Source organism: Marmota monax, unplaced genomic scaffold, assembly GCF_021218885.2.
Source record: "Marmota monax isolate L192 unplaced genomic scaffold, Marmota_monax_Labrador192_F-V1.1 WCK01_AAM20220418_F8-fsc00010, whole genome shotgun sequence".
Classification (NCBI taxonomy): domain Eukaryota; kingdom Metazoa; phylum Chordata; class Mammalia; order Rodentia; family Sciuridae; genus Marmota; species Marmota monax.
Window position 1 is genome coordinate 29,029,919 of NW_026692321.1, and position 16,952 is coordinate 29,046,870.

At 38.7% G+C, this 16,952-nt stretch overlaps 1 protein-coding gene and 1 pseudogene across 1 annotated transcript in view; both read right to left on the minus strand.

Moving 5' to 3' along the window:
- Nucleotides 1-7,339: 7,339 nt before the first annotated feature.
- LOC124090844 (small nuclear ribonucleoprotein G-like) lies at nt 7,340-12,530 on the minus strand (annotated as a pseudogene).
- The window catches only part of LOC124090798 (galactose mutarotase), a gene marked incomplete at its 5' end in the record, with an annotated part of 37,326 nt that continues 32,433 nt past the window's right edge, over nt 12,060-16,952 (minus strand). Inside the window, 3 exon segments of the mRNA XM_046441679.1 lie at nt 12,060-13,056; nt 13,318-13,492; nt 14,976-15,117. Coding sequence (XP_046297635.1) covers nt 12,979-13,056; nt 13,318-13,492; nt 14,976-15,117 — 395 coding nt within the window.

The window sequence follows — 16,952 nt, forward strand, 5'->3', positions numbered from 1 at the left end:
TAACATGTTTGGTTTTTTTGCCTTATTTACAAACTACCTGGGGTTTCATTTGCCTGTTTTTTGTTTTTTTTCCATATAAATGCTCCAGGTACAAAGGCTTTTTTCTAAGTGAGACTCTGAAGACACAATGGGTACTATTAAATATAGAATTTAGGAACTATCTTAGGTAGAACTGGTGAAAAAGAGTGGTTGTAAAACAGCTCTTGACAGCAATGTCACCATCGTCTCCTCCTTGGAGTCATTTGCCCACCAACTGACGGACGAGGAACGCCCTGTGCTGCCTAGTAGTCTACAAGTAACATGGAGAAGAGAGCTCAACATCATCCTTCCCATTTGAAGCCAACCTCCTCTTGTGACTGCAAAGCACTGGCAACAATCCACAAGTGGAGATGTTAGGAAGCCTGGATTCGTGGGTTAGAAATGGGTATCCCTTTGCTGACTGCTGCACTCTAAGGAAGGTCTGTTTCTCTTCTGTCCAAACCAGCCCCAACTGCATATCTAGAAATGTCCGGAACTTTAGTATTTCTTTTTTATACCTTGTTGCGTTAAGATTCATTGCATAGGACATGCTGCAGTAGCAAACCTGTAGCATTTACTCTTTGCCTGTGTCCAGCCAGAACAATTGTGTTGCTTATGAAGGTGTAGAACAATTTCTGTGTCAGTCAGCAAGAACCACAGGAGCTGTGGAGTCCCAGCACCTCCCTGGTCTGCCTAATTTCTTAGGTTCTCTTGCACTGCCATAGGGCTATCTTCCTAAAATGCCCATTCTCCTTGGGCCATTTCTCTCTCAGGAATCTACTATAGCTATCTATTGCTTACTGGAAAAGAAAGTATGAACTGTCCTATGTACCCGGGGGTGCTGGGTGATTTTACACTGTAGTCAAGCCTGTGAGCTAAGTGATATTATCTCCATTGCTCAAATGCAGATTCTGTAGTTCAGAGAGGTTAAGAAACTTGTTTCAAGTCATACTCCTAAGCAGAAGAGTGAAGATAGATCCTAAAGTCCACATTTTTCCTCACACCAAGTGAATAGGATGGAATACAGATTGGTAAATCATCCTGGAATTCAAGCATTTCCTTATTTATCATCACCTCTTCAACATTCTCTGGCCCTCAAACACTTTCCAAAGAAATGCTCTACCACAGATCATTCCTGTAAGGTCCTTGTATACCTTGCTCCCTTGGGCAATGAAGAAATCCATATTTACCATCAAGTTCAAAGGGTACAAATATGTAAATGACTTTTTCACAACAAGTGGGAAGTAAACAGCAGGTGAAGTCTGTTGCCTTCAACCCCACTCCACCCATGCACCTCAGTTCCTACCTCTTGTCAGTACCCTTCAGCCAGAACCCACCAGGAACACACCTGTAGTCTGACAAAGTTTGGTTTATTAATGACCTTTTGCAATGACAGAGATGCAGGCACTCAGTAAAAGTGTGTTGAAAAGGGTTCTCCATACTTGCTAGCTTGTGTTAGCTGACTCTGGGGAAGGTTTAAGGAAGTAGGACTTTGCTCTGGATTGGATATTGTCAAGAAGCAGGTATGATTCTGATGGGTACCTTAATTCTTATCTAGAAGGCAGGAGGAAGGAAGGAAGCTCACTGCTTTTCCAATTACATGGAAAAGTAGTAGTCCCTTCTATTACCCAGGATAGGGAATTTGGGGGTCATTTTTGTGGTTAGGATAACTTCTTTGTTTTGATCATGGTCCTACATGATCGTAGAGTGGCCTTGTTTCTGTCTTAATTCATGATGTCATGGAGTGGTTCTGTCTGGTGTTGATGTTCTGTGAAATTATATTTAACAAGAGTATATGACAAAAACATAACCATACTCTTGATATTACGGCTTATTTTCATTTGACAATATATCTTCTATACCTTTCCAAGTTAATACATATAAATGTGTTCTATTTTATGGCTGAAAAAATATTCCATAGAATAGATGTACTTTATGAAATCAATCCATCATTAATCATGAGTTATGGTTTTATCTTATGGGCTTTGTTTTGCTAATTGTTTAATCTGGGCCACTCTTGTTTTTGGTATAATCTCCTAATAACAAAGACCATGTCTTAAATACTAATTTCCCCCTAAAACCTAACACATCACTGCCTATTCATGTCATGCATTGGACATGACATAAAAATTCTTTTAATTTTGGAAATGCTCATCATGTTTTCTGATTTGCTAAAAGGAAGACAGTTCGTCGGATAAGAGGCTCGTATTTGACACATTTATTGAACAGAAGGAGATAATTTTTTAAAATTTCCTAATCCCATATAGTCCAATTTTTCTCCTTATACTCAATCTCCCTCCCAATCCATGCATCATGTTATCCCACAATAATACCCTTATTGTATTACCACACCAATTGTATTACTACAAAAATCATTTAAATTCTATCTCTGCAACTTAAAATAATTTTCAAATTAGTTTCAGAGCAAGGCTGCCTAATCCACACCATCAGTTTAAAGATGACAAAGTGAGGTCTGGAGGGATTAATACCTTGGCCAAAGTCACATGGCTACTGAACAGGGGAGCAGGAGGTAGGACGAGAGCTACTACCTGGCACAGTTCCTCCAGGGAGTGGGAATGACTGGGGCACAGCACATTAGCAATGGTAATGTTTTTTGGTTTTTTGTGTGTTTTCTTTTTTGGTACCAGGGATTGAACTCAGGGACACTCAACCACTGAGCCACATCACCAGCCCTATTTTGTATTTTATTTTTAGAGACAGGGTCTCACTGAGTTGCTTAGCACCTTGCTTTTGCTGAGGCTGGCTTCGAACTTGAGATCCTCCTGCCTCAGCCTTCCAAGTCACTGGGATTACAGGCATGTGCCACCATGCCCAGCTTGGAAATGATATTTTTATTTGAGAAGAGTTTAATTTCTTTTCAGTCTTTGATGGATAACTGATTAGTGTCACTTGCTACTCACCAGTCTAAAGAAGGAACTCTCTGCCAGACCCCAAGTCTACAACCTGCTTTCCGCCTGAGGTGTGCTCTTGCCCCAGAATGCCCTATACTGTGCATCCAGCAGCTGATTGAGACATGAATTCTCCTCTTTCCTTGTACTCCCACTCCATTCTTGGCATTCCAGTGTACCCTGGCTTGAAGTTGAGGCTGCTGGTTATATGAAGGTTATATATCCATCAGGCTCAGCCAGAGAGGAAACCTTTGTCAGAAGTTGGCCCAGATTTGTAGGGCCTAAAACCTATAAATTTTTTTAAGACCATCTTTAATGGGAAATAATATCTTTTTTTCCATTTATACAGAAATATACAAACATGTTGCATGGTGCCCCTCTCTGTGTCTTAAAAAGGGCCAGGCCCTGAAAGGTGAGGAGGTCTGAAGCTTAATTTTCTTTAGTTTTAGAGTCAAATTGCCTCTGGGCCTTATATAGAGCACAGTAGAACACACTTGGCGCACCCTTTCTGATCCCTTTCATGTAGATGGACAGAGCTGCTAAGACCCCTCCATGAGGTCTACAGCAATTAGAAGTCCCAGATATTCAGGACAGTCTCTATTTGGATATTTTATCATGTATTAAATGATGCATATTTTCAAAAATATTATACATATGTGTGTGTACACACACACACACACACACACATATAAATTTGTAGCTGTGTAGATGGACACAATACCTCTATTTTATTTATTTTTATGTGGTACTGAGGATCAAACCCAGTGCCTCCCACATGCTATGTCAGCGCTCTACCACTGAGCCACAAACCTAACCTTGATGCATTTTGTCTATTCAAAAAATTAGGTAATTATGTTAAAAGACTGGATTGCAAAAAAAAAAAAAAGGAAAAAAAGCAAGCAAAGCAAAATAAATACAATCAACCCCCAAATATAAGTATAAATAACAATGGAGCTATTCCCTCTGTCCCTCTGGATGTTTTGCTTTCTATCTCAGAATGGAAAGAGCAAACTCAGGAAGGATGATAACAGCACCCAGCAGCTTCAGAGCACAGAAGAGTCTATCTGCTAAGAAAACAGCAGGAATCTTTAGAAGGAAGTTATCTTTCCTTATTGGGTAGCAATAATTATGCTGCCAAGCAAATCTTATCTTCTAGACTCACATTAGATAAGAAATAAACTTTACCTGGCAATTCTGTCACAATTTAATATGTGAATATGTTGTAACTGACAATTTCCAGTTCAGGGAGTATCACGAGCATATAATGGATGTTGAGAAACTATATACAAAAACCCATCAGCATGGGATTAATTAAATCAACTACCACTCCTTCTCATAATGATGCTGTACTGTAATGAAAAACAGTAGTAAAAAGGAGGTAATTTTCCTTTTTGACTGTGTCTTTTGTAATAAGCATGTCTTTTATAATCAGAAAAATCAAGGAAGCCATTTTCATTTTACTCATTTAGATGAAATTTAGAATAGTAGTAAACAATATGACCTTGGGAACCCAATTGGCTGGGTTCAAATCCCAGTACCATCCCCTTGTTCAACCTTCAGAAAGTAGCTTGAAGCCTCTGTTCCTCAGGTTCTTCATCACTAAAAAGAATTTAATAACAATACCTATCTCATAAGGCTGCTGGAAGGATTAAATAAATCAATATATGTAAAATGCTTAGCTGAGCATGATGGCACATGCTTAAGGAAGGCTAATGCAGGAGGATCACAAGTTCAAGACCAGCAATTTAGCAAGGCTCTCAGCAACTTGGAGAGACCGTGTCTCAAAATAAAAAGCAAAAAAGAGCTGGGATTGTAACTCAGTACCCTTAGGTTCAATTTCTAGTGCCTTCATAAATAATGCTTAGAGTCTACCTGGCACACAACAGCTGATTGATATGAATTAGCTATTATTATTTCATTTTGGAAACACAAAAATTATTTAGTGATTTCTGTTTAGACTGTGTCAAAATGTCTCTGATGTCAAAACAACTGATTTAAATGTCAATAGTCAAAGGAGAAAGACTAAAAAGAGAGACAGGTTTAAATATTGGAAAGGAAGAGATAGCATAGAACTATTTGCAGATGATAGAATTGCCTACCTAAGAAACTTCAAGAGTTTCTGAAAAATTACCAGGACTTTGGCTAGGCATGGTGGCATAGGCCTATAATTCCAGTGACTTGGAAGGCTGAGCCAGGAGGATTGCAAGTTCTATTGCAAGTCTCTGTTTCAAAAAATAAAAAGGACTGGGAATATAGCTCAGTGGTAAAATGTCCCTGGGTTCAATATCTAGTATATACCAGGATAATAAGAAATATACACTATACACACACACACAAAGACTAATAAGAAAATTCAGTAGAATAAAGGAATAAAAAAATTCTGAATTCAATAGTCTTATATAATACTAGCAATAACTAGTTAAGAAAATATAATAAAAAACAAAGTTCCAAATATACATCTTATATATGTATTCCAAGAATAATAAATTTCACAAGAAACATAAACTCTACAAAAAGAAAGCCACAAAACTATGCTGAAAGACTTAAAAGACTTGACTCTCCCAGATAGAATAATTAAAACTATAAAAGATAAATTTATCTAATATTAAACCTAATGCAATTGTAATGAAAGTTCTAATAGGGCTTCTTGTTATATATGTTTGTCAAGTTGATCCTTAAATTCTTTAAAAGAATAAGTACTCAAGAATAGACAAGACAAATGTGAAAAATAAGATGAATGAGAGTAGCTCACTCTGTCAGATATCAAAATAACTGTAGAGATAATCAATAAAATGGGTTAGAGAATACAAACCCAGACCCAAGCAGAGCAGGGTTATTCAGGACACTGGTTAAGACGATTAGTGTGCGTACATAAAAATTTTAACTTAGATTTCAATGTTACACAGTACATAAAAATAAATTCCCAAAGTTGATCAAAAAATCTGATATTTAAAAAAAGAAACTATTAAATATAGGGAAATATTCATAGAACCTTGGAATAAGTTTTGCCTTTCCAGTCAAGAGTTATAATCTATAATTCTTATGATCTGTTTTTAAAATACTCATATACACATATATCTAGATAGGCATATGGGAGTTGGGATTATAGTGGACTTTCATCATCTGTTTGGATTTTGGAGGTTTTAAAATTTTGTATGATTACTTTTGAAATAAAAAAGAGGCTAACAAAAACTAGTGCTGTAATTTGTGTCTGTAATGACCACCTAAGTCCCGTGTGTTAAAAGCTTGGTCCCCAAAGTGGTGAAGTTGGGAGGTGGAGAAAACTTTAAGTGGTAGGGTGTAGTGAAAAGTCTTCAGGTCATTGTGGGGCATGCTCTTGAAGGGATCCTAGCCCCTTCAAGGGATCCTAGCAACCAGATTGAAAACCACTGCTGTAGGATGCTAGTTCACTGTTGTGAACTGTCTGTTATTGGGCAGATTAGCCTAGTTTATCACTACTTATATAAAGGAAGTTGGAACATGTGATTCAAGGGAGAGTGTGTCCTTCTCTTAAGTTTCCCTGGTCTTTATGCTGGGTGAAAGGGGCATAAACTGCATTTTTATTAGTACCAGTAGAGGTCACTGTGCTCAAAGAAATACTAATCTAAAAAATAAATTCTATTCAAGAAATGTGAAGCAATATTTAACAGAACTATTAAGTTATGTCCAGTAGTAAAGTAATTCCAGGCATAGCCTGTGTGTACAATTGTTGCTTCAAAAGATCTGAAGGTTCTATTATTAGGTACATACATACATAAGGTTATAACAGTCTTATCTTGCTAATATGTTGATCCTTTGATCATTATGAAGCATAATTTTAAAGCTACCTAATGCTATCAATACAGGAATGTATAAATGATAATCCATACAATGGGAAAAAAAGGATGAGGTCAAATAATACATACAATATCCTGCTTTTGTAAAACCAAAACTATATATATATATATATATATATATATATATATATATATAACAACAGTGAGCTGTGGGAAATAAAATATGTATGGGAATGGAGAATATTTAACTTTTAAATGATTGGTACAGTTTGAATTGCCAAAGACACACTCTTCCTTTCGCAATTGAAAAAATTTAAGGCACTAAAATGAGGATGGCTGGAAGTCACTATCTTCTTGAAGAAAAAAAAAAAGAATCAAATTTACAGAAAAGTTGCATGAATAGCTCCAAAATAGCACCAAATATTCCCATACACCATTCAAAGATCCCATTCAAATTTTGCCACTTGTCTCAGTAATGCACTTCCTAGCAAAAGGATCCAACCTGGGCTGGGAGTGTAGGTCAGTGATAGAGCACTTGCTTAACATGTACAAGGCCTTGGGTTTCATCCCCAGTGACCTGATTTTTACATCATATAAACAGGCCCTCTGAGAGAGGAGATGCATTTCTGAAAGTCATTATACTTGTTCCAAGGCTTCTAACATGCTGATAATGTTTATTTCCTCAAATTAGACTACTTAGGTATTATTCGGTTGCCCACTAGTTGCCATTTCCACACATTCATCTGTCATAAAATTCATAAAGGGATCAAAGCCCTGCAAAATTCCTTAGACATGTCTGCCACTGTTTAATTTCCATAACCTCTTGTCCACAAATGTTTTCAGCTCAGGAGGGAGACCTTTGCTTATGGTGTCTTCATGGTAGGCTCAGCTGCTTTGAAATGGAATTGTCCTGTAGTTTTTTATGTCGTGCTTTTTGTAAACTACCAGTATTTATTTTATTTGGCATATGCTACTGAGTTATTCTGCCAGCTATCCATTATTTTTTTTTAAATATTGATTTTTTTAGTTGTAGTTGGACACAATACCTTCATTTTTATGTGGTGATGAGGATCTAACCCAGGACCTCCCATGTGCTAGGTAAGCACTCTACCACTGAGCCACAACCTCAGCCCATTATCCAGTATTTATTGACACTAAACTTCATCTTTCAAGGTTGGATTGTCAATGGTCACTGAATGGTCACAGTAGCTCAACCTATATGGTATGCCATTTTAGTCTTTATAGTAATGTTTGTGGAATTATTTAAATATTCTTTTTCTTTTTTTTCCCCTAATTGCCAATTAGGTTTCAATGAACAGCCTTGTCTGAATTTCTTTACACATTTATGCTAGTATTTTTATAAAACATTTCTAATGTGGAATTGTTAGATCATGAATTTTAAAGTTTGTCAATACTGATGGATTCTGCTAAATTTCCTTCCAAAAAAAGTTGTATTTATGTTTTTACCAATTGTGATGGAGAGGAAATTCTCCATTTATCAACACTGTATATTATGAATCTTAGATTTTTTTTCCTGTGTGATAGGAAAAATTGGGGAGTTTCTTTCTTTTTAAAATATTGTGCCAGTAGAACATGCACTGAGTTTCTTATTTATGTTTGGTGCTGGGGATTAAATTCAGGGCCTTGCACATGCTAGGTAAGCACTTTGCCACCAAGCCACATCCCCAGTCCTTGCACTGAGTTTCTTATCAAAGGATTGATTTGGAGATGTGTTTTAGATCTGCTACTTTCTAGCAGTATGCCTTTCTCCAGCTAATAGCTTCTTCACAAGGACTTTACCACCTAATTTACAGGGAAGTAAGGATCAGATGAAATAATCCATTCAAACACTTCCACAGCCATTACAATGAAGTGAGAATGAACAATTAGTAGAGGAGAATCCTGGCAAAGTGCTAACAGAATTTAATTGTCTAGAGGTTGTAGGAGCTCTAGAGTGATCTAATTAGGCCTCCATACCTGCTCAAATCCAGCCAGGAAGAGAAATATAACAAAGCTCCAGGCTCCCAGCATTGGTTATTCAGTGCTCTGGCCAGTTTGAGCATTTGTTGTCCACCCTTTCAGTACCCTTCATCATAGTCATAGGGAGGGCCTGGGCCTGAGGAGAAAAGAACTTGACAAGTGGCCCAGCTTGACATCCTGCCCTACAGATATATGTTCATCTTACAAAGTCTAATCCCTTTGTCTCATAGGTGACAAAACAGGCCAAGTAAAATGAGTAGCACCAAAGAGAGTGCTCAGTGCTCCCAGCTCTGTCATGGTGCAATTTTTTTAAAATTTAATTTGTTATATATGACAGCAGAATGCAATTCAATTCATATTACACAAAAAGAGCACAAATTTTCATGTCTCTGATTGTACACAAAGTAGAATCACACCATTCGTGTTTTCATACATGTACTTAGGAGGTAATGAAGTCTGTCTCATTCCACCATCTTTTCTATCCCCATGCCACTTCCGTTCTTCTCCCTCTCCTTTGCCCTATCTAAAGTTCATCTATTCCTCCCATGCTCCCCACCCCCGAGCCATCCCATTATGAATTAGCATCCTTATATCAGAGAAGACATTTTGGCGTATGGTTTTTTTTGGATTGGCTTACTTCACTTAGCATTATATTCTCCAACTCCATCCTTTTAACTGCAAATGCCATGGTTTTATTCTCTTTTAAGGCTGAGTAATATTCCATTGTGTATATTTACCACATTTTCTCTATCCATTCATCTACTGAAGGGCATCTAGTTTGGATCCACAATTTAGCTATTGTGAATTGTGCTGCTATAAACATTGATGTGGCTGTGTCCCTGTAATGTGCTGTCGTTAAGTCCTTTAGGTATAAATCTAGGAGTGGGATAGCTGGGTCAAATGGTGGTTCCGTTCCCAGTTTTCCAAGGAATCTGCATAATGTTTTTTAGACTGGTTGCTCCAATTTGCAGTCCCACCAGCAATGTAAAAGTGTGCCCTTTCCCCCACATCCTTACCAACACTTATTGTTGTTTGTATTCTTAATAGCTGCCATTCTGACTGGAGTGAGTAGTTTTAATTTGCATTGCTCTAATTGCTAGAGATGTTGAACATTTTTTCATATATTTGTTGATTGATTGTATATCATCTTCTGAGAAGGGTCTGTCCGGTTACTTGGCCCATTTATTGATTGGGTTATTTGGGGTTTTTTGGTGTTAAAATTTTTAAAAAAATTTTTTTAGTTATACATGGACAAAATGTCTTTATATTTTGTTTATTTTTATGTGGCGCTGAGGATTGAACCCAGTGCCTCACACATTTAAGGCAAGCACTCTTCCCCTGAGCCCTAGTCCCAGGCCAAGATTTAAAAAATATATACCTATATATGTGTATATATATATATATATATATATATATATATATATATATATATATAAAGTATATATATGTGTGTATATATATATATATTTTTTTAAGTTGTTGATAGACATTTATTTATTTATTTATTTATTTATTTATATGTGGTGCTGAGAATCGAACCTAGTGCCTCATGCATGTCAGGCAGTGCACTACCGCTGAGCCCCAACCCCAGCCCCATGGTGTTAACTTTTTGGAGTTCTTTATATATCCTAAAGATTAGTGCTCTATCTGATGTGCATGTGATAAAAACTTGCTCCCAGTCTGTAGGCATTCTATTCACTACATTCATTGTTTCTTTTGCTGAGAAGATACTTTTGAGTTCGAATTCATCCCATTTATTGATTCTTGGTTTTAATTCTTAAGCTATAGGAGTCTTATTAAGAAAGTCAGGGCCTAATCCAACATGATGGAGATTTGGGCCTATGTTTCCTTTTATTAGGTGTAGGGTCTCTGGTTTAATTCTTAGGTCCTTGATCCCCTTGAATTTTGTGCATGGTGAGAGATAAGGGCTTAATTTCATTTTGTTGCGTATGGATTTTCAGTTTTCCCAGCACCATTTGTTGAAGAGGCTATCTTTTCTCCAATATATTTTTGGTGCTTTTGTTTAATATAAGATAATGTATTAACATAGGTTTGTTTCTGTGTCCTCTATTCTGTACCATTGGTCTACACGTTTATTTTGGTGTCAATACCATGCCATTTTTGCTACTTTAGCTCTATTAGTATAGTTTAAGGTCTGGTATAGTGATGCCACCTGCTTCACTCTTCTTGATAAGGATTGCTTTAACTATTCTGGTTCTCTTAGTTTTCCAGATGAATTTTGTGACTGCATTTTCCATGAGGAATGTCATTGGGATTTTGATTGAAATTGCATTAAATCTGCATAGTGCTTTTGGTAGTATGGTCATTTTGAAAATATTAATTCTGCCTATCCAAGAACAAGGGAGATGTTTCCATCTTCTAAGGTCTTCTTTAATTTCTTTCTTTAGCATTCTGTACTTTTCATTGTACAGGTCTTTCATTTCTTTCATTAAGTTGATTCCCAAGTATTTTATTTTTCTTTGAGGCTCTTATAAATGGGGTAGTTTTCCTCGTTTCTTTTTTCAGAGGATTGGTCACTGATATACAGAAATGCCTTTGACTTATGGGTGTTGATTTTATATCCTGTTACTTCGCTGAATTCATTTATTAGTTCTAAAAATTTTATGGTGGAATTTTGGGTCTTCTGTGTATAGAATCTTATTGTCGGCAAATAGTGCTAATTTGAGTTCTTTTCCTATCCATATCCCTTTAATTTCTTTAATCTGTCTTATTGCTCTGGCTAGTGTTTTAAGAACTATGTTAAATAGAAGTGGTGAAAGAGGGCATCCCTGTCTTGTTCCAATTTTTAGAGGGAATGCTTTCAATTTTCATGGTGCAATTTTACATTATACATTTATTAGTCTCTCTCGTGAAAGAACACAGTGCCTCACACATTCAAGGCCAGCAGTTTGCCCCTGAGCCCCAGCCCCAGCCCCAGCCAAAGGTTTCAAAAAATATATATACATGTATATGTATATATATATATTTTTAAGTATATATATATATATATATATATATATATATATATATATTTGAGTTGTTGATAGACGTTTATTTATGTATTTATTTATTAATATGTGGTGCTGAGAATTGAACCTAGTGCCTCATGCATGTCAGGCATCATGAATGCTTTAAAAGACCTAGCATACAGAGTAGGTATTCAGAACATCCATGCTGAAATGAATTTAAAAATTGTATCTTTGATTTATTATTGGTTTCAGAGAAAGAGGAGGTATGGAAAGCTCAACAGTTTGCCATCTTTCTCTGGGAAAATGCTGGGGCGCCTATTGGAGAACATAGAATCCAGAATACACACCATATACTTGTTCCACTCCCCAATGTCCATGCCTGACAAAGAAGAATGAAAGAACTGGAGTCTTCTGGGGATGACTTTATTTCAACTGATTGTAGTAAACAATAGTATAAAATATATTTCTTTAAAAAGCACCAGCCCACACCCGTCATTAATGATTTGATTATTCAGGAAAAGAATCTCCAGCCTCATCTCCATAAACACAACACTGCTTCCAGTATAAATGTTAACTCCAAAGGCAGGGAGTCTAAATGATGGATTCTTTATGGGTATTTGAATGGCTTCTTACAAAAGGGAATCTGAGAAGAAAGGCTGGCTCCTAACAGAGCAGGGATCAGATCCTTTTTTAACCCTTCAGTGACTCCTGGAATGCTCTGGCAGACTGGGATAGGTAAAGAAGGGGACTTTAATTTGCATGACCTAAACTCAAGTCCTACTTAAACTTTTTACCAGCTTGCAGTGGGTCACTCAACCTCTGCGCCTCAGCTCCCTCACTTGTCAATTACCTGCTACAGAGGCTCCATCTGCTGGCATGGTGAACCAGCTCATATGACCTTGGAAAACTGCAGAGTGCTACCCAAGAGTTAAAGCGATTTGATGTAAAGGAGGAGGAGGAGACAGAAAAGCAATGAGAGCAACATCACAGAAACAAAGATGAGAGATGGAACCTACAACAGTGTATAAGAGTCCCTGGACACCACTTCTGGGCTAAGTTCAGGCCTTAGATGATGACATTGATGGTTGGGTTCACTTGCCCTTTGAACTGCACAGAGAATAAAGCTTGTCATTAGACATGGTCCAGAGCCAGTCACTGGAAAAGGAAATCAATATTCAGACCAATTATTGTGACAGCTACCATTTGTATGATTTAGCACATGATCACTTTTAAATCCTCTAAATCTTCACCTTGTCTCTGGACAGGAGACAGGCTGCTGAGGGGGCCCAGGCCTGGCCATGGACTAGGATGTATCTTCACACTTCCTCAAGCCACAGAGAACTTAAACCAGGTGGTATGGTTGTACTCCTCCCCAGGACTCAGCAGCACAGGAGGGAAGTGGGGCTGTGAAGGGAAGACAACACAGTTACACCTCACTAGCCAGGGTTGTGCCATTAGCTATCCAGGGTGTGCTTCTAGACCAGGGCTCCGTGGGTCAGTGCCAGTGTGGAAACAGTAGTATTGGTTTGCGATGAGATAAAGAACCATTCTGAACCAGATAAAAATCTAAAGAAAACAAACATGGACTTTTGAATCATACAGCTTGATTTGAGGGCTGTGACCTTGGACTCAATACCACTCTATCAAGGCAGCCTGGGGCTTTACCTGGTTGATTGCATCAGGCCAATTCTGGGTCTCAAGGCAGAAGCCAGAGTGCTTAGGATAGATGGCTCCACTCTTGCCCTTCAGCGTGCCATTCAGGAAGTTGCCCGTGTAAAACTGGACACCAGGCTGGGTGGTGTATACTTCTAGTACCCTCCCGCTTCCAGCATGATACACCCTGGGGATAAAGACAAGCCACATGTGAGTCCAGAGCAGAAAAGCAGACAGAGAGGGGTAGAAATGGAATCCTCTTTGGGACAGGAATCAGACCCAGCCACAGAGAGGGGCAAGATGTATGGAGGAGAGAGAGGTAGGAAGGAAGAATATGATGGAAAGTCTTACAGCCTCCTAGGTGGGGCATGAAGGTGGTTTCAAGGATCCTCCATGCAACTTTTCACTCTGATCTTGGCTTCTTTGGGGAATGGCAAAACGGATTGACCCCAGCCAGCTGAGGTAGGGTGGAAAGAGAGGAAACAGGCTGGAAAGAAGCAGTAAGGGCTCCAGAAGGGGCCAGACCTAGTTCCTCATGCATGTTGGACAAGTGCTCTCCCACTGAACTATATCCCCAGCACGTAAGGCTGAGATTCTTTTTCACAGAATCAGGCTCTCTGCTTGGCCTGGGAGACAACCAGCCGTGTCTTTTATAAAAGAGAAGAGATGTTTTTATGAATTAAACTATTCCCTTCCCAGGGGCTGGAGCAGGCTGGTTTTAGGTCTCTTCTGTAACAGTTTTGTTAGGGGCTATGGGTTTCTTCTGATAAACTGTGTCCTTTATAAACAACAACCAGGCCTCTATAGGGGTGAGCTCCTTTCTGGTTCTATACTTGCTGTTGATGGATTATAGATAAAAGCTTGGGTCTTAAGGCACAATACATGCATGAAATAGTTAAGACATCCACACAACATGCTATCTAACAAGAGGCTCAGGGAAACATGTTTGGGGAAAAGGGGGGCAAGATTTGAATCAACAGGGAGAAGGCAGGGGGTTCTTTGGGTGGGGGCAGTGAGGAGAGACATACCCAGGAAGAAGGTGGTTCAAACAGATAGAACACAGGGGGCCTTGGTGCTGGGGCTTGGAGGTGGAGAAGATTTGTATAGTTCTTCCTGTCTGTATTATAGAATTTGAATCATTTTCTCTGATTTCTTTAAAATTCATTGATTCTACAAACTTGTATTGATTATTGCCAGTGAAATGGTACAAGGAACTGGGAATTCAGTGAGAAGGAAAGAGCATGCACACAGACATCTTAGCAGACTGGAGACTGAGGTGGTAAGAGCTGTGAGAGAAGGGGAGCCTCCAAGTATACACAGGGGTGGGCAGGACATGAGTCACAGATGATAAAGTACAAAGGGCTCTGGAAGGTCAAGGAAGGCAATGGGGACTTCAATCAGGAAGCATTAGGGCTTCTAAGAGAAAATGGGCCTTAAAGAACAGGCAGAGAAGGGGAGAGATGAGATGCCACCCAAGTAGGGGATACAGGGATGATGGCAGGCCAGGGAGGATGAATTCTACCAAATTCATGGGAGCTTTGAAAAGATGGGGGATGTGGTATTTGGTCCTCTGTCATGTTGTAAATGTTATCAATATGGTCAGGCAAAAGGCTCCTCAAAGAATTGGTGTCTCTTCTTTCCTCAGAGGCAGGAAGTGAAAAGGACCTGACCTTGCACAGAAATGCTTTTCTTTAGAGTTCTTCAGACAGAAATTATGGTCAAAACCACCGAGGCGGAACTCTCGCAGGTGTTTTCCAAGCTGCACTGGCTTTCTTAGGTCGAATGCAGTTCCTTGCACTGGAGCAACATCTCCTGGTAGAAAGAGAACAAAGGTGATTAATGCTCAGATCAAGCCTTATATACAGCACCCAAAAGACCCACTGGTTCTACCCTCTCAGGCTTCATTTCAATTCGTAAAGGAGATGAAAGCCCAGATCCCAAGTAGAATCAATTATTCGATTTCCTTGATTAGAATATGCTATTGATTATAAAATGCGATACAATATTCAGAGTCATTCAAGTATGAAATGTACAAGAAATAAGGAAACACGTTAATTTCCATGAAAGGTTAAGTTACATAAAGGTGATGGCTGTGTTAACCTTTCACCCAATCACCTCATTGATTCTTTTTTCTTCCTTCTCTCTTTTCTCTTTTTTTCCTTTTTCTTTTCCCTTTCCTTCCTTTTTGTGTGGTACTAGAGATCAAATACAGGGCTAGCAAGCACTGTACCACTGAGCTACACCTCCAGATGATGTTTCTTTACTGCTAACATATCTCCAGTCTCCTAACCAAGCATTAGCACCTGGCAGGGCAGACCAGACACTAAAAAAATCCTGCAATAGTGATTTTCAAACCATTTGGGGCCATTATTGGTTAAAGGGACACTGGCAATTACCTTGTCCAAATCACCTCCCTGATCAGTCTATAGACACTCTAAACTGTATCAGAAGATGTTAATAAACCTGGAGCAAATGGATCAAGTAGGATAGTCCAAGGCAAACTGGGATGTATGACCACTCTATCATCTGCCAATTTAAATTCAGTACTTTGATGGAAGCTTTTCTCCAGGAGTGATTCCTGGGGCAGTCAGTCTGGCAAGCACTGCCTCAGTGTGTGTGAGCCAGGTTCCTCCAACTGTCAGAGCACTGGAGTTTTTCTTATGAAGGTGGGCCATCCTGGAGCCTCTTCACAATGATGTGAGTGGGTGGACAGTCCTGAGGAGGATACTGCTATGTAGGGATCTTCAACTCTTAAAGGGCAAAGCATAGAAGGGACTGGGACAGGACTCCAGTTTTGGTGATTGTCACATGACCAATGCCCAGAACACCCCTTCATGGTGTTCCACAGCTCAATAGCATTGGAACCTGTAGGTTCTCAGCTCATTTGGTCTAAACTGCTCATGTAACAGATAAGGAAACTGAGACTCATACAACCTGATATCATTATCAACAACCTAGATGTTGATACAACACAGTTCCTCAATTTAAGACTCTTACATTCATATTTTAAAATTTTCAGTCATGCCCTGGTTTAAGGCAGAGATTTTCTTTCTTTATGATGCATAAAATAATGGCAACTTTATAAACAATGGCATCTTAGAATTGATAATATGTAAAAGTTGTTTGTCATATCTTCCATCCTACTAAAAGCACTAAACAAGTAATCAGGGATTTGAGGAAAGAAAAAGTGGGATTATCTTAAGTCATTTCAATGGGAGATTCAAGGGAGAGATAATTTCTCAACACAAAGTCCTCTATACACGTTTGCCAAAACAGCAGTATGGGTTTGTACATTCTTCTGAAAATACATTGTACTTTTTAACTTTTCATTCTTTTCCTAACTTCTTAAAAAATTTTTTCGTGGTGCTGGGGATTGGAACCCAGGGCCTTGTGCATGCAAAGCAAGCACTCTACCAACTGAGTTATATCCCCAGCCCCCTTTTCTAACTTTTGGTTCTCCCCAAATGCGAGACTGAGCCATCTCAAACAGCCCTGAGCCTGGGCATTTCATCAATGCAATGAAATTGGACCACTGACTTTCAACTACCCACCCCCTCTTCCTGCAGAATTCTTTATTTCAGAGAGAATCTTTGTAGGACACTCAATATACTAAACACATTTTTTTATGTCCAGGTATACATATGTGT